General features: G+C 39.3%; 1 protein-coding gene across 3 annotated transcripts in view; it reads right to left on the bottom strand.

The window, feature by feature from the left end:
* Positions 1–6,587, bottom strand: part of TRPM7 (transient receptor potential cation channel subfamily M member 7) — a 121,971-nt gene extending 115,384 nt beyond the window's left edge. For all 3 annotated transcript variants that reach the window (XM_042988877.1, XM_042988878.1, XM_042988879.1), the window contains exon 1: positions 6,341–6,587. In XM_042988877.1, coding sequence (XP_042844811.1) covers positions 6,341–6,343 — 3 coding nt within the window. In that variant the 5' untranslated portion in view covers positions 6,344–6,587. The remainder of the gene's footprint in view (positions 1–6,340) is intronic.
* Between the last annotated feature and the right edge of the window lie 12,762 nt (positions 6,588–19,349).

Raw genomic sequence — 19,349 nt, 5'->3', positions numbered from 1 at the left:
TTACAAAACTCCAGCCTTCATATTGTGAGTAAACCCTACCAATCTATTCTCTATCTCTGAGTATTTGTTAATACACTTATGTTAGATTTTCACAGTTTTTATGAAAGAGTTCTACCCATCACAGAAATCTACTTAAGGAATTTCCAATCTACTAAGGATTCCTTCTGACTAGTAAATCTCTGCACTTCGACAATGTATACAATATATATGATGCATACAACTGAATTCTGAATAATTTATCTTAAGGATATTACATAGAAATTTGGTAATAAAGAAAATTCTAAGTTTTACAGCATATGAAGAAAAAATATGGTAAATAAATTTTTTTAAGGTAACACATTCTTCATGACCTTAACTTTTGAAGTACCTGGGTGACTCAGTCAGTTAAGCATCCAACTCCTGACTTCCACTTAGATCATGGTCTCATGGTTTGTGAGTTCAAGCCCCACATCAGGCTCTGCAATGACAGTGCAGAGCCTGCTTGGGATTCTCTCTCTCTCTCTCTCTCTCTCTCTCTCCCTCTCCCTCTCCCTCTCCCTCTCCCTCTCTCTCTGTCCCTACCTTGCTCGTGCGTTTTCTCTCTCAAAATAAATAAACTTTAAAAAAAATTTTTTAATATTAAAAAAAAATGACCTTAACTTTTTAATTAACATAACACTTGCCATCTTAGATCTCACAAATATACATGTCTCTGAGTATCAAGGTCCTTCTCCAAGTGCATAATTTGGTGAGTCAATTATCTACTGTACCACTTACTGGCCTAATGACCTTTGGTTGAGTGATTTTGCCTCTCTGTTCCTTCCATAAATAATGGAGAAAAAGTGCCTACTTCAAGAATTTTTTTTGAGAGTAATAATATGCAATAATATATGTAAAACATTTAGAACAATGACCACAGCTAAATGCTACTACATGTTAGCTAATATTATGAAAATCGGTCTAAAGCCTGTTACACACGTTTCTAAATCAAGAGTACCTTCTGGGTATTAGGTATTGTAAATTATACTCTTAAAGACAAGGAAGACCACTGGTTTATATACCCAAGGGTAATTTATAGACCTATATTTCTAGTCTAGTTAATGTTTATCCAATCTCCTTACAGTAATAATCTGCTTCTCAGATAACTTTCCTTCTATTCATTCCCAGCATACTACCAAATTGTCAGAGGAAAATAGGTAACTAAGCCTACTAACTTTCACTTTGCACATATTTTTCAATCAGTGAACTGTGGGCTCAGGTTGCTATATTCCTAATAATGATGTGGCTCAAAAGTGTTTTTCCATGAGGAGCTGGGTTTCTAAAAGTAGTGGTTTCCAGCAGTCTGGTAGCTAGATAGTTGAGGTGTTTAGTAACATTTTTTCATGATGCAAAGAGGGACAAATAGTGTCTCACAAACTTTAATCCTAGTATTCTCCTGATATCAAGTAAAGATTATCATCTTCTTTTTACAGACAGAGAGGGTAACAGCAGTGCTCCTAAAAGAGTATGATTTGGCAGAGATGCTTATGTGAAGAGCCAAGTCTACCAACTTCAAAAAAACTGCCTACCACCATACATCAAAAGCGTCCCAACTCTTGATGGTGGCTCCGGTCGTGATCGTGCCATAGTGAGATCATGCCCTGTGTTGGGCTCCAGGCTGAGCATGCAGCCTGCTTGGGATTCTCTCTCTTCCTCTCTCTCTAACCCTCCCTTGCTTGCTCTTTCTCAAAATAAATAAGTAAACTTAAAAAAAATAAAAATGACATATATCTAAGTTCTTTTATATTAACACACATTAAGTGACTCAGTTAATATCCCTACAGATAGCCAAATAATGCTCATTCTAAACTAATCTCAACTACTCTGAATTTGGGTACCTCCAGGTACCAAATTTAAAGCAAGCATTTAAGAAGCAGTTGTGAAAGGAAGGAAGGAAGGAAGGAAGGAAGGAAGTCAGAAAGAAAGAAGGAAAGGAAGAGAAAGAAAGAAAGAAAGAAAGAAAGAAAGAAAGAAAGAAAGAAAGAAAGAAAAGAAAGAAAGAAAGAAAAGAAACTAAAATGTAATCATATACTGAAAGGTTACTACAAAAAATAAGAAAAAAGAAAAACCTAGAAAGAAATAACAGATCAATAGCAATAATCATCAATGGCTACTACTAAAACTATATAAGTGTCTAACCAAGAAATTCACAACTGATCAGGCAGCTAACACCACCAAACCCACTGATCAATCCTAACAAGAGAAAGAAAAGAAAAGAAAAAAGAAAAGAGAAAAGAAAAACAATCAGAAAGTATGTGCTTCTTAATGTGATGCAATACAAGATACATAGCACGATCTGTGAAGCACTCTTGCCAAAATATCATACCACAATCTGATCAAGTCTTTAGATTAAGCACAGGAAATAGAGAAACAAGTTACATCACACTGTATGGATGTATCGAACAAAATCCAAGCTGTGGGAAATTCTACAGGACAAATGATCTGGATTTTTCTTATTAAATAAATGGTAAGTGATAAGACCAAAAAAAAAAAAAAAAAAAAAAGGAGGGGTTACTAGAGACTGAAAGACTTATTTATCAACCAAATGCTATATGGAATTCTTTGGATTCTGAATTAAACAAGCCAACTGAAGAAAAACATGAACCAATCAGGGAAATAAGCTGAGTATTTAATTATATTAAAGAATTACTCATTTTCCAGGTGTGTTAATAGTACTATGGATGTATTAAGAGTCCTTATCTTTTTAGAGATACACAGAATGAAGCATTTATAGATATGTCCAAGATTTGCTTTTAAGTCATCCTATTTAAGGGGGAATGGGAGTGATAATAGAGGAAACAAAATACACATTTCAAACTGTCAAAACTGGTCATTGATATATGGTGATTGATTTTCCTATTATATTTCTGTATGTGTGAAATATTCCATATTAGAATGTTAAAGAGAGAGAGAATATCAGAGCACTAGACCAAAAATATCTGATTGGTGGAACTCTCAAACTTTTGCAAGTGCTTGTGCGTCAACAGACTTTTATTTAAAAATCAAAACCAAAAATGTACATTTTAAGTACTGCCTTTGAGTATTAATTTGCATATTTTAAGTAATGACTTCAACTATAACACATTTTCATTTTATGTCGCGTTCTTATTACTGACATTTGCCAATACACACATACTTTACTCCGCAAAGTAACCAAGTTCTGAATATTCTATCTCCTAAACATCTCAATCTGTTCCATCTTCTACTACTTCATTTCAAACCATTGACATTTGGTCGGAGTCTTGCTATTGCCTCCTCATGGGTCTCTCTTTTCAACTTAAACACACACCATTCACCTTCCATATTGTTTCCTTAAGTGGATCCCATACATCTCCAGCATGAAATCCAAACTTCTTCACATGACATACATTGCCCTCAGAAATCTGGTCCTTGTCTGTCTCTAGAATACTCCCACCAGCATCCCATACTTCACTCATTCATATCTACATAAAGTATTTGTACAGTAGTTCCCTGAATAAACTAAGGATTTTCTTCCCTCTAACCCTCAATTCCCTTGGACTAAAACCACCAATTCAATGCCCCTTCTATCTCCAGTTTAATTCCAATTCCTACTGCCTCTACAAGGCTCTAGTACTATCAGCTTTTGGGCAAACCCACCCAGACTTTCCTTTCTCTCCTTGATTACCCCGTATTTTCAAAGTAATCTATGCAATGGTATCACACTATCCTCCTAGTTTTTGCCTATCTGTACTGCCTTCAAAACTATTAAGGTATCACAGTGTGTGCAATACAGTAGACACTGTTTATGATGTATGCACCTTCCACTGACAACTAGATCTTTTATAAATAACTAGAATGTAAGCTGTTTGAAAGTGGAAAACTTGTCTAGCACATATTTGCCGCTCCAGTGCCTATGACAGTGCTTGGAATATATTACCCACTAAATAAGCGATTACCAAATGAATAAAACAAATTATTTCCAATAGCCACGGCAGATAATTTTGTACAAAATTTGATTCCACTCCAGTTTTTTAACTTGTGTTTCTTGGTATTTTGTTTTATATTATTTTATGGTTAGCTGATTAGTTTTAAAGCTTTTTAAAATGCAGAAAAATTTTGTATGCTTTCTTTTAGTGTCAAAGAAGAAACTGATTACCAGAAAGAAGCAAATGCTTTAAATAAGAATTTACAGGGGCACCTTGGTGGCTCAGTCGGTTAAGCGTCTGACTTCAGCTCAGGTCGTGGTCTTGCCGTCTGTGGGTTCGAGCCCCGCGTCGGGCTCTGTGCTGACTGCTCAGAGCCTGGAGCCTGTTTCAGATTCTGTGTCTCCCTCTCTCTGCCCCTCCCCCGTTCATGCTCTGTCTCTCTCTATCTCAAAAATAAATAAAGGTTAAAAATTTTTTTTTTAAATAAGAATTTACAGTAAGAATTATACAGTGTAGATACAAGATACTTCGGTGAATTTTCAGGTCACAGTGCTGACCTAAAATTTGAGGGGGCTCAACAGATTATTATTGGACAACCTCAGTTTTCAGTTTTCACTATAATTTAATTGGAAATTTAAAAAGAAAAAAAATTCCAGAACTCAATAGCAGTCAGGACTCAAGTATGTAAAAACTAAAATCAGATCCTAAATTTCAAATTTTTAAAGTGAGAATTTCTCTCTGTAAAATCAACAGGAATGTTAGCATGTACAACCAACACTGAGTTCACGTTATGTGCCAAGGATGGTGCACAACTTATGTATACCAACATACCGTCTGGGGGAGCACATCTGCTATAAAAAGACTGGACATGAATGGAAAGAGAGCAGGAAAAGGAGAAACTCAGACCACATCTTAATTTTTGGAAGCTGGGTTTCAAAGCATGCAAACAAGACATTAAGAGGCTGAGTTTGAGAAGAGCATCTAAGGTAAGACTAAGAAATTATAAATTTTCACTAGAAAGTCATTAGAAACAAAGGTGTCTGGTTGTATGAATAAAATATTAGGAAACAATGCCTTTGAAGGTGATGAATCATCTTAATTTCCATTTTCTAAGGTATCTAAATGTTTTTTAAGATACTGAAATGATAATGTTCAAATTTATACTATTTACCATAAAAAGAAAAACTAGACACATCACCGAAGATTCAGAACTAATGGTTTGTTTTTTTTCATACAAAAGGAACTCTCATTCAACCCCCACCCCAAAACATATTCTCTTAAAAATCCATGTAAGTAACAAGTTAAAAAATCTGGCATCAGTAAAGAAACTTAAACCCTTCTTTCAAAATTAGGAAAAAAAGTAAAACGACGTTTTTATTGACTTTACATTACCAAAGAAGGTGGAAAACAGTGTAAGGTGCATTATTTATTCAAAGTATAACTATATTCGTGGTTTCACTTTTGTATGGCACCTAAATTAACTTCTGCTGAAAAGTAAACCTGCCAGACTCCAGCAGAGGGAGAGTTGTTTGCACGAAACCAACAAGTTCAAGTACTGACCAGAAAAACACCTCGCTCTTCAAGTCCCTGTAAATTACTTTCTTCGTAAAAAAAAATTCAAATTTGATCCCTGGCCTTAACAACAACAACAACAACAACAGGCTCTAACGAAAGCTGCAATGCACCGCATCCCTCTCGCCACTCTGCACCCTAGGTTTAAAACACAACTAACCCTTCTCTAGAGCAACAGATGGGGTTGTTAGATATAAATCCAGACAACACATCGCCTCGATACCTCCAGCAGCGCCCCCAATAAAAATGTTTAATTCTTGCTAAAGAAAACTGCAAACCAGATCCACCGTCAATACCGTCAAACCCCTCCTCTTTGGCTCCAAAAGGGAAACGTACCTGTGGAGTATCTACTGCGCAGCAAACAAGGCACAGTTCCAATCCCGCGTCCTCTATCCCTTTTTTGTTCCCTCCCAGCCCTCCTTCCCTTTCCAAGCAGAACTTTAGCAGAGCATTTGGCTCCCTTATCTGCTAGCAACTGGCGCCAGGAGGAAGGCGCTCCCGGGAGATGCGGAGGTTGAGCCCTGCGTCTGGCGCGCTGCGGCCGCTCTGCTCATCCAGGTACTCCCTGGCTCGCGCTTCTGCCGCCTCGAGCGGTCCCTGGTCGGAGCCAGGGCTCCGCTGTGGGGATTCCCGCGGCGAGCCGTCGGGCGAGATTTGCTACCTGCTTCCTGCCCCTCACCCCCGAACGAACTGCACTCCCGTCCCGCCGGGGCAAGTCCGGAAGGCAATAGGGGTTCCTTCGCCCCAGGCAGCATGGCCCCGGACACACACTGGCCGGTCGGGTCCCCCGGTCCCCCCCCCTCCCCCTCCCTTCCGCAACCCCCGGGACTATTCCCCCGCCGGGGCCTGCGTGGGTCCAGTACCATTCTCCTCACGGGGCGGACTCCGGAAGGGCAGCAACTCCACCTCCTCCTCCTCCGCGGCCTGTAGCCATCTATCGGGAAGCGTCTCCGGAGGCGGCAGCAGAGGCCGCCGGACAAGGACAGCCCAGGGAAACCTTCTCAGAACTAACTCAGCTCCGGCACTAGCAGCAGAAGCTGAGTCTTTCATAATTGTGCGACCAACTCCTCCGGGGGACTGGCCACAGGGACGCGCCCGCGCCCGCCTCCGCCGGCGACGGGGCTGAAGACAGACCACGTGAGGGGCGCGTCGTGTGCGTCGCCGCCCGCGGGCTGGGTCACGTGAAGGGCGCGCGCTCCCTCACTTCCAGACTGCCTCCCTGCGCGCCGCGCGCACGCGCTGGGCACGGGAGCTTCTAGCTCCAGCGCTGTGGGTTTCCCGGGAAGGGTCGGCTGTTCTCCCAGGGTCTCCAGTGTATACTTGGGCGGGACTCGCACAAACATCTGTGTCCCCTCCCGGGATGGAACTGAAGGAAGCAATAGTGGAGGATTAAGGTTCTGGGCCTCCGGGATCCTGCCTGGAGTTGCGGCGTAGTCTCATCACCGCTAGCGGGGCCTGGCCTCCCCCCCTGCGCTAACAGGGCTTGGCCACTGCCTGTGCTCTGCTGTGTTTCCGAGCCCCTTCCCTGTGCGTTAGACAGGGGCCTTACTCTCCTCGTCCAAAATGCCAAATCATGCTCTCTCTCCAATTTACCCTGTTTCTGCCAGAAAAAATTCTCCCAGATTTAACTGTGGGCTGCATCCTTTCCCTCCGGAGATGTCGCCCACAGACAACTCATACAGCACGTGCCTTAACCAAAGACTGCAGGTTGCTCCTGGGTCTAATACCTCTCTGCCTTTTCTTTTCCTTTGCTAACACACCAGCCAAGGTTTGACAATTAGCGATAGTTTACTAAGTTGTTTTTTACACATGATTCTTCTCCCGAGGAAAAAATTGGTCCATCTGATCCTCTATTACCTGATTTTATCACACCTCTTTTTTAAAAACAGCTTTATTGAGGAATAATTGATATACAATAACCTACACATATTTAAATGTACATTTTGGCAAGTGTTGACATATGTATGCACTTACGAAATCACTATGACAAGCCAGTGAACAAACTCATTACCCCTCAAGGTTCCTCCGCAGTTTGTAACTATAGATTCGTTTGCATATTTCATGGTTTTATATAATGGAATCATACAACATGTACCTTTTTTTTGGTCTGGCTCCTTTCACTCAGCATAACTATAACTTAAACATTATGATCATGTTTATATATGTATGTTATGTATTATGAACATAATCGTCAACAAAATTAATCTGCCCATTGTTTTACCTAATACGCTTTGGCAGTTCTTGTGAGCAGTCTTCAAGTACTGTGTATTCCTTCCCCATCTGGCAGGTCCAGCAGGACCAAGGTTTAAAAAAAAAAAAAAAACACTCTTATATGTGTCATACCTTTCCTACTAGATTATCAGCCGCTTGGGGCAGGGATTTTGGCTAATTTATGCATACATTCAATAAATGTTTATTTTCTAGATGTCAGCTGGGCCTACTCACTTACTGCCTGAATCAAGTTTATAATCTAGAAAGTGGAGAAAAACCAGAAAATCAAAATACAATGAGATGAGAGTGCTTTGTTTTCCTCAGTCTCTGTGACTCTGGCCCTTTTTTGCACCCACAAATGCTTCATCCCTTGCTTGGATGATGTAGAAAGGTAATAATAGCTCCATGGCACTTGATCTCCAGAGCTCTTGCTAAATTGGAGCATTTAGTTCACAGTTAGAAATGAGAAATATAATTCATCTTTAATTGAACTAATGAAAATAAAGTCCTTAATTTACAGGTTATCAGAAGCCCTGAAGTTCAACATGCTGATTTGCAGTAAGTAATCAATTCTGGAGGACGAGTTAATTCTTTTAAAAAAAAAAAAAGTACTTAGGGGGTTCTGTGTGGCTCATCTGACTTGGGCTCAGGTCATGATCTGACAGTTTATGAGTTCAAACCCTGCATCAGGCTAGCTGCTGTCAGTGAGGAGCCCACTTTGGATCCTCTGTCCCCCTCTCTTTCTGTCCCTCCCCCTCTCGGACTCTCCCTCTCTCAACAATAAATAAACATTAAAAAAAAAATACTGAGTTCCTAAGACTATATTAAGAATAGTCCTCTTTAATGTTCAGTGATGAATAAAGATGGATGTGTTCAGTATTTAAGAAAATGTTCATTAAATGCTCTCTTTCTGTCTCACTTCTTTCCCATAGGGGCTCTGTTTCCATTTTGGTCAATGACATCTCTAATTCCCACTCTCAATGAATCATATACTGATTCTCCTTCCTATCCTTGCCCAGTTATTTGCAACAATTCAACAAACATTTACTACTACACTCTTTTTAAAGCACTAAGTGAAGTGTTATACGTGATTTTAAAAAAATGGAAAAGCATGGTACCATACCAACTCTTAGATTTTTTATTTGTGTATTTAGAATGTTTTTCTGGGGCACCTGGGTGGCTGAGTCAGTTGGGCAACTGACTTCGGCTCAGGTCATGATCTTGTGGTTCACCAGTTTGAGCCCTGCATTGGGCTCTGGGCTGACAGCTCAGAACCTGGACCCTGCTTCAAATTCTGTCTCCCTCTCCCTCTGTCCCTCCCCCACTCGCACACTGTCTCTGTCTCTCTCAAAAATAAATAAACATTTAAAAATAAATAAATAAAAGGGTCACCTGGGTGCCTGGGTGTCTGAGTCAATTAAGTATCCGACTTTGGCTCAGGTCATGATCTCATGGTGTGAGATGGAGCCCCACGCTGGGCTCTGTACTGACAGCTCAGAGTCTGGAGCCTACTTGTGATTCTGTGTCTCCCTCTCTCTCTTCCCCTCCCCAGCTCGCACTCTTCTCTCTCTCTCAAAACTAAATAAACATTTAAAAAATTAAAATAAATAAACAAGGGGCGCCTGGGTGGCTCAGTCGTTTGGGCGTCCGACTTCAGCTCAGGTCATGATCTCGCAGTCTGTGAGTTCGAGCCCCGCATCGGGCTCTGGGCTGACAGCTCAGAGCCTGTAGCCTGTTTCAGATTCTGTGTCTCCCTCTCTCTCTGACCCTCCCCTGCTCATGCTCTGTCTCTCTCTGTCTCAAAAATAAATAAATGTTAAAAAAAATTTTTTTAATAAAATAAATAAATAAAATGTTTTACTTTGAGATAATTGTAGAATTATAGGAAGTTGCAAAGAAATGCACAAAGAAGTACAAATAAATTTCCCCAATATCCCTTTCCCCTCCCCCCAGCATCTCATATAACCACAGCACAATATCAAAACCAAGAAATTGACATTGGCAAAATCCACAGAGTTTATGCAGATTTCACCAGTTATACGTGCACTCATTTGTGTATATGTTTGTGTGTAGCTCTATACAATTTTGTCACATGTGTAGCCTGGACTAACCACCCAAACAATCAAGATGCCCAACTATCACCATGAGATCCCTCATGTCACCTCTTTTACAGCCACACCCCTTCCATCCCACTCCTAACCTCTGACACCCACCAATCTGTAACTCTAGCCCCATAATTATGTCATTCACAATTGTTACCTAAATGGAATCATGTGGGGCGCCTGGGTGGCTCAGTCGGTTAAACGTCTGACTTTGGCTCAGGTCACGATCTTGCGGTCCGTGAGTTCGAGCCCCGCGTCAGGCTCTGGGCTGATGGCTCAGAGCCTGGAGCCTGCTCCGATTCTGTGTCTCCCTCTCTCTCTGCCCCTCCCCCGTTCATGCTCTGTCTCTCTCTGTCTCAAAAATAAATAAAAACGTTAAAAAAAAATTTTCTAAATGGAATCATGCAATATATATCCCCTTGTGGCTAGACTCACTAAGCATAATTCCCTGGAGATCCATCCAAGCTGCTGCTTGCACCAGCAGTTTATTCTTTTTCACTGCCGAACAGTACCTCATGCCATGGATGGACCACAGTTTGTCCATTTACCTTTCGAAGGACATTTGGGTCTCTACAACCAAAGCTGCTATGAATATTTGTGTACAAGTTCCTCTATGAAAATAAGTCTTCATTTCTCTGAGATAAATGCAATTGGTAGGCTCTTCATAAGTCCATTTTTAGTTTTTAAAGGAACTGGTTATATTTTGAAGATAGAGTCCAAGGATCACCTGACAGACAGGACGTGGGTGTGAGAGAAAAGAGAGGAGTCAAGGATAGTTTGAAATGAGCTCATATGTAGAACAGCGGTAGAACATAGTAGCAGCTCATTAAATGTTGGCTACACAAATGACCGCAAACACAACGCAAACGAAATGAGAAAATCCATGAGACACCATAAGCTACAGACATTGCCTTAGAAGGCATTAAGAGTCATTCTTGGGAACTTAGTGCATGGAAATCCCTTTGATTATTTGCATGAAACTGAAAAAGAAGAGTCCCACTTCCTCTTAGAATATAGAAAGCCACAAGAGAATGCCACATCCATTCTAATGAGAAAAAGGCAAATAAACCACAAAACTATGATTTTTAAAACTCATCAGAGAACTGAGGTCATCATAGGCAACAGAAAGAACTGAATTCCAAAGAACTGCAGGTGTCTCCTAGGAAAGACAAGACAAATGATGTTGCTTTGGGTGAGTGAAAGTGTCTGTGGGCTGGAGAGAGTTTACCACCACCTACCCCTTCCCCCTACCCTCCCACCCCCACCCCTAGTTCTTTCCCTGAAGGAAGATTGGAGGCAGTCAATCCTCAGGTTTTCAGCTGTCAGTCTAGTACATGCATTCTCAATGTCAAAAGGGGTGATATTATCTACTTCAAGGAAGTGAAAACTGATTCTTAGGGCAGGGGGTGAAAAATATTACTCTTTTTACATATAAAGCACAGGTGTACACATAGTACATAAATAAACATTACAGTTTCATGAAGGGAAGGATATAATTAGGAAAAACATGTCTAAAAAAAGACTCCATAGTGGAGTGATAATAAAAAAAAGGGAGGGTGAGAATGATCTAGATACAGAGATAGATACAAGCCTAACTCATAATGAAGATAAATGTTATAATCGCTGTGGTAGCCAACCTCCAACAGGGCCCTCAATGTTCTTCACTTGCTGGTATTCTCATCCTTGTGTAATCTCCCATATTGAATAGGACTGACCTGTGTGGCCAATGGAATATAGTGGAAATGGCAATGTGTCAGACTTCCAAGCCTTGGTCATAAAAGACATTTTGGCTTCCACCTTGTTCTTTTAGATCACTCACTCTGGAGGAATTCAACTGCCATGTCAGGAGGACACTCAAGTAGTTCTTGAAGATGTACAAGGGACGAGGAAATGATACCTCCTGCAACAACCAAAATTAACTTGCCAGCCATGTGGGTAAGCCATCCTGAGAATGTATCCTTCAACCCCAGATAAGATGTCAGATGACTGCATCCCCAACTGACATATCCTCATGAAAAACTGTGAGATAGAGTCACTGCTAAGCCATTCCCAAATTCCTGATTCTTGGGAACTTTGAGAAATGATAAGTGTTTTTTGTTCTTTCAAGTTATTAATTTGGGGGTTATCTATTATGCAGCAATATATAACTGATAAAAAAATGTTATACAAATAAGGCACTATGCAGTGGTAGAATCTAATCACCAGCTGGGAATATTTGCAAAGCTTGGGGGCCCTAGAATATGAATTGAGTATTGTGGGAAGAATTGGAAAGGTGTATGTAGAAGTATAGTAAGGTGTTCTAGATAAAGAGAATCCTCAGAGGCAGAGAGGTACAACCATGTCATATCAACCCTTTTAAGTGATAAAAGGCTTGGACTCCAGTAATATAAACCCAAACAGCGTCTTCCTTAGAATTAATTTAGTAAGAATGTTCCTTAAGTCTCTTCTGTACTTAAAACCCTTCAGTGGCTCTTATTGCTCTTATAACAGGTCCCAATACCTTAGTATCTGATCCCATCTTATTTTTCCAGTTTTATCTCTAGTTACTTCTCCTAGCCCACTTCCCATACCCTTCAAACGTACCTTATCAGTACTCAACTTGTAAATTCCTTCTTTCAAGATTTTTTTTTAAATTTCCTCCCTACAGCACACCGAATCTGAGTTAGGTGCTCCTTCTATATGCTCCCATTGTACACTATATTCCTTGTAATAGCATTTCTCTCCCTGTATTCTAATTACCAACTTACATGCCAATCCCCTCACCTCCTGCCAACAAATGTTCAAGGAACCTAATCTTATCCGTCTTATTTACAGTGTATCCGGGCTCAATGACACATATGGAGGAATAATCCAATAATATTTGTTGAAGAAAAAAATAAACCTACTGATAGGCCAGATTCTACAGATATACCTCAGTCCTTTGATTCAAGCATGCAGAGTTTTATCAGATTAAGAAAAAGTGCTATTCTTACATAGGAAAGGGTTACAGGAAGTGGAGCAGAACATGGAAGTCTGTGTTCTCACAGCATATTTAATTCATCAGCCATCCATTTACCCATCACATTTGTTGAACATCTTCTGTGGAGTACACAGTGTGTGCTAGGTTACTTCTTGCGTGGCTCAGGCCTTGTGCTACTGTTTGTATCTCTTTCTTTAAATGTTTCATTCTAGGAGAACTTGGGTGGCTCCATCGGTTAAGTATCAGACTCTTGATTTCAGCTCGGGTCATGATCTCCTGGTTGGTGAGACCAAGCCCAGTGTTGCTCTCTGCACTGACAGTGTGGAGCCTGCTTGAGATTCTCTCTCCTCTCTCTCTCCGCCTCTCCCCGCCTCTCAAAGTAACTAAATAAAACTTTAAAAAAATGTTTTATTCTAAAACTGACTACACTGGCCTTAGTTTCTGAGTGTCCAATACCCTAGTGCACATGGTCTGTTGAAACAACTGAGATATCCTCTAAGAAGCTAGAAATAAGAAGGACAAAAAGAAGATGGAAGTAAGAGAAATATAAAATTAAATTACTCTTATGAAATCAATTTCCTAGACATCAATTCCCTTAATACTATCCATATCCTTGTCTTCATTTATCACCATGGATATATAAATATACCTCAGTTTGAGGACCACTGCCTTAGAATACTAACTCTGATTACCCCCATGATGATTAAGTTTGGGTGTCAACTTGACTGGGACATGGAGTGCCCAGATTAAACACAATTTCTAAGGGAGGATCTGTGAGGGTGTTTCTGCACGAGATTAGCATTTGAATTGGTATACTGAGTAAAGCAGATGGCTCTCCCCAGTGTGGATGTGGCTTCTTCCAATCTATGGAGGACCCAAATAGAACAAAAAGGCAGAAGAAGGCGGAATTTATTCTCTGCCTGACTGATGAGCTGGGACATCAGTCATCTCCTGTTCTTCACTGCAAATACGTCACCAGCACTCTGGTTCTCAGAGCTATACCACCAACTTTCCTGAGTCCCAGCTTACAAACAGCAAATAGTTGGATTTCTCAAACTCCATAATTTCATGAGCCAATCATATATATATCAGTTATGTTCTCTGCAGAATCTGGACTAATACAACCCATCTTCCATCTTACTGCTTCAATCTACTGATATATACACAATTTTATTGTACGGAATTACAATAGTGTGGTCAACAAAAGGTTTTCAAGTAAAAAAAATTTTTTTATGATAAAATGGTATCAGAAGTGAATAATTGGGGGCGCTTGAGTGGCTCAGTTGGTTGAGTGTCCGACTTCAGCTCAGGTCATGATCTCACGGTTCATGAGTTTGGACCCCACATCGGTCTCTGTGCTGACAGCTCACAGCCTGGAGCCTGCTTCCGATTCTGTGTCTGCCTCTCTCTCTCTCTGCCCCTCCCCCACACGTGCTCTGTCTCTCTCTGCCACTCAAAAATAAAGAAAACTAATAAAATAAAGAAAAAAAGAAATGAATAATTGAAATTTGAAATTAAAACACAATACCATTTACATTAGTACCGAAAAATGACACACTTTGGTATGAATCTAACAAAATATATATAAGATTCATATGAAGAAAACTACAAAATTCTGAGGAAAGAAATCAAATAAACTCTAAATAAATAGAAAGATACTCCATCTACGTGGGTAAGAAAGCTCAGTATTGTCAAGATATCAGTTCTTCTCAATTTGATCTATAAATTCAACATAATTCCAATCAAAATCTCAGTAAGTTACTTTGTGGATACCAACAAGCCATTTCTAAAGTTTACATGGAGAGGCAAAATACTGAAAACAGCCAGCACAGTATTAAAGGAGAACAAAGTGGAGGGCTGACATGATACTACCTAACTTCAAGACTTATTACTAAGCTACAGTAATAAAGACAATTTCTTCTTTGTTTTTTTTGTAATTTAAATTTGTTAACAAATATATACAATACTTGGTGTTGCATTCACATTTAGAAACTTTCAGAAGCACATTTCACTGATTTAAATGCAAACATCTGCAGTGGGGATATTCTAAATATTAGCAGATTTTCTGAGGTTTTAGGGTATTTAACAACAAAGAGGCTTAATTTTAACCTAGAAAAAATGTTTCTAGAATATTCTGAGTTTATTGTAAGTTGTACTATATCTGAAGTAACAATAAGTAGTACAACTTCTGAATGATTAGTATCTGTGACGCTCATCAAGTTTTATGACTTCCCAGAATTCTTTTATTTAATGTTTATTTATTTATTATTATTATTTTTTAATGTTTATTTATTTTTGAGAGAGAGAGAGACAGAGCACGAGCGGGGGAGGGGCAGAGAGAGAGGGAGACACAGAATCCGAAACAGGCTCCAGGCTCTGAACCATCAGCACAGAGACTGACGCGGGGCTCGAACTCACGGACCGCGAGATCATGACCTGAGCCGAAGTCGGACGCCCAACCGACTGAGCCACCCAGGCGCCCCTGTTTATTTATTTTTGAATGAGAGAGAGACAGAGCTTGAGCAGGGGAGGGGCAGAGAGGAGGGAGGCACAGAATCCGAAGCAGGCTCCAAGGTCTGAGCTGTCAGCACAGAGCCCGACGTCGGGCTTGAAGTCATGAGCCGTGAGATCATGACCTGAGACCAAGTCATGCTTAACCAACTGAGCCACCCAGGCACCCCCCTATAATTCTTTAATACATGTTTTATAAACCTTGACATCCACACAAATATAGAGGTTTACATTCAGATGAATAAAGCAGGTTTACAATAAAACAATTTGAAAGCATCGAAGTCTTTACCTCCCTACATTGAATGGCTAGCTAACATTTGTGGAATGGTTTCTATTATCCAGTTGTTGTTCTTGATACACTTAACATGTATTAAGTCCTCTCAACTCCATCAGCTAGGTATCCTTATTATTGTCCTTCTTGTAGAGAGGAGGAAACTGAGGCACAGGACAGAGCCAGGAATACAACCAACACAGTCTAATTCCAGAGTTTATGCCCTTAACCTTTTTCTGTATTACCCTTTGTGACAATGAAAACAAAAACAAAAACTGAGAAATTGGTCGCTAATAATCGAGAACAGATTATACTTGATTCAGTCTTTCACAAAAACTTTTCCTCAATCTATTTAATGAGCTAATTAAAGATCTTTGTTTTCTTCACTAGGTCCAAATAGCTGGCTTATATAAATGTTTCCACAGTAATCACGCTTTGACCTTTCCCTGAATGGATTTGCCACCAGAATAAGTCCCTGGGCAACTGAGAAAGAGACACTGTATCTCAAAACTGAAGAGGAACAACTTAGAATACTGGCAACATGAATATAATTCAAATCAATTAAAGCATCAAAACAAAAAGACAGCCAATATATGAAATGTTTATTTTTTGTAAATTTTCCCTGTCACCTAAATTAGACACTTATAAATTTGGAAAATCCTTTGTTTATGTAAGCAGAGAGTGATTAATCCAGTTCCAACAAATTGTGTTGTACTTTGTATAGAGGATTAATGGATTTTCTTCCTGAGGCTTTCTTTCAAAAAAATTAACCTGGTTTGTAAGAGGAAAGCTTATATAATGGCAACCAAAAATACCTGGAATATTTCAAATATTAATCTCTAACCCCAATAGCTTAGTACAGTGCCTGGCATATCATTGGTATTCAGTAAATAGTTCTTGAATTATTGAGAGGATGAAAATTGGGCTTCTTGAACTTTATTACATGCAAATATGTCAATTAGCTACATAATATACAAGTTAATACATATTTTTTGTAACTTTTCTTTGGCCCTAGTTTATTTTTTTATTTTTTTAAATGTTTATTTTTGAGAGAGAGAGAGAAAACGTGAGTGAGGGAAGGGAGAGAGAAGGGGGACTGAGGGGAAGCAGGCCTTCCCTTCTGAAAGCAGTAAGGCCGATGCAGGGCTTGAACTCATGAACTGCAAGATCAAGACTTGAGACGAAGTCGGATGCTCAGCTAACTGAGCCACCCAGGCGTCCCTGGCCGTAGTTTATTTTTAAAAGAAAAAAAAAATCTCTTCCTAAAGCTTTAAAACCCTACCCCAAGAGACTGTATTTGGGCAGAAACTAGAACCAATTACCAGTAGCCATAGAGAGAAATTCCCCCTTGAGTTGAACAAAGCCTTTGTGTTGATGAGGAATGTTCTTGCTGGGACTGTATAAACTGCTCTGAAGTGTATATAAGTCTATAATGAACGGATGACTATCTGGGTAGAGTTTAGAGGGGTCTGAGACTAAATGTATCCAACTATAATGAACAGTGGTAATTTTCTTAAAACTAATTTTGATGTTGGAGCTACCCCTAAATCATTTGATTCAACTATTTCCTGAGAAAATAAAAACAAACAAACAAAAAGCACCCCAAACCAAAAACTATGAGGTTTATGTAAAAAATTAATCTTTGAAACAAACAAACAAACAAACAAACCACAAAAAAACCCTAATCTCTGAATTTCAGCCTTAGGCAGAGACTTAATCACATAAAACTGAGAGATGAACAATCAGGTTTTACACATTAGTGACTTTGGATTTCAGAGATTATGAGACTGTGTTGTAGATTTTAATTTTCATGGTTAATGTTTAAATTATTAATTGGTGGTTCTATTAGTGAATTGCTATCCATTTGCATAGACATATCAATGTTTCTGAGCAAACCCAAGTAGTAAGATATATAAAAAGATAAGTCTGTTCAAACTCGATTATCTAGTTTGAAACAGCTGTTTGCTTTGATATTTATTCTGGTTTCTTAAAAAAAAAAGGTTTTATTTACATAGGATATTGGTAAAAAATTGAAAACAAGGAATCTCAAGAAAAAAATCTCATTTTCTGATACTGGATATCATTATTTCTGTCCTATATTAGCATTGCTAACATATATATCCTAATTTAATAGCAGTTAAGATTTTAGCATTTCAAACTCTCAACAATAGCCAAATTATGGAAAGAGCCTAAATGTCCATCAATTGACGAATGGGTAAAGAAATTGTTGTTTATATACACAATGGAATACTACGTGGCAATGAGAAAGAATGAAATATGGCCTTTTGTAGCAACGTGGATGGAACTGGAGAGTGTTATGCTAAGTGAAATAAGTCAGGCAGAGAAAGACAGATACCATATGTTTTCACTCTTATGTGGATCCTGAGAAACTTAACAGAAGTCCATTGGGGAGGGAAAGAAAAAAAAAAAAAAAGAGGTTAGAGAGGGAGGGAGCCAAAGAAGAGACTCTTAAAAACTGAGAACAAACTGAGGGTTGATGGGGGGTGGGAGGGAGGGGAGGGTGGGTGATGGGTATTGAGGAGGGCATCTTTTGGGATGAGCACTGGGTGTTGTATGGAAACCAATTTGACAATAAATTTCATATTAAAAAAAAAAAGATTTTAGCATTTTAAGATCATTATAGGAAGTTCCTGAAATGGAAGTTAAATGTCATTAAAATGGAATTACTCTAAGTATATATGTCTGTTTATGTGTGTCAGTATGTGTATACTTGCCGCACTATTCTTAGGAGATTTTCATCTTGTTTCATGAAAGTCTCAAAGGGATAACACACAGGTAGCTAATCTTAACCTACTATACTTTAAGATCATAAAAGCCAATTATAGTATACATAAGACCCTAAGTAAAACTAAAACATGTAAAAACATAAAATAACTAGGGAAACCAGCTATTCACTGTATTAATTGACTCTGTGCTTTGAAAAAGATTTAAATATAACATAGGTGCGTAATACCAAATGATTATAAATATACAGCTGAAGAGTAAAAATATGAGGAGAGATGCACATGAAAGGAAATTGAACATACACCTAATTTTGCTCCCTCGCAATATTACATGAAATAGTTCTCCAAAGAAAAATGAAAATTTTTGATAAAAAATGTCATGCAGGTGGTGTGTGTGGGGGGGGGGAGGATTTCATTCCTACACAAGAGTAGAAACAAACACCCATCACCCAGCTTCAATGATTATCAAGATTTTACTGCATTTGCTTAATCTTCTTCCTTTTTCTTATTGTTTAGCTGAAGCTGATTTAACTTCTTTTTCTTTCTTTCTTTTTTTTTAATATTTATTTAATTTGGAGAGAGTGCAAGTTGGGGAGGGGCAGAGAGAGAAGGGGACAGAGGATTCCAAGCAGGCTCTGCTGACAGGCTGACAGCAGTGAGCCGATGCAGGCAGGGCTCGAACTCACGAACTTCGAGATCATGACCTGAACCAAAGTCAGACACTCAACTGACTGAGCCACCCAGGTGCCCCAAAGCTGATTTCACTTAAAGCGGATCATGGACATGATTTAATTTAAAGCAGCTCATGGATATCATATCATTTTGCTCCTCTATATTTCAACATACATCTCTTTTGAAAAATGGACTTCATGACATTATCATATCTAAAAAAAATAAACAATAATTATTTGGTACCGTCTTTTATCTGGTTCATTACCAAATTTTCCTAGCGGGTTCACAAATGTCTTGTTTAATTGGTTTGCTGAATTGGGATCTAAACAAGGTCTACACAGGGATTTGGGTATCATGTCACAGAAATTTCTTTTAATTTACAGCAGCTCCTCCTTCCTCACT

This window comes from Panthera tigris, chromosome B3 (assembly GCF_018350195.1).
Source record: "Panthera tigris isolate Pti1 chromosome B3, P.tigris_Pti1_mat1.1, whole genome shotgun sequence".
Taxonomy (NCBI): domain Eukaryota; kingdom Metazoa; phylum Chordata; class Mammalia; order Carnivora; family Felidae; genus Panthera; species Panthera tigris.
Note: the sequence above shows the minus strand (reverse complement) of the source record. Positions and strands in the feature narration are given on the sequence as shown.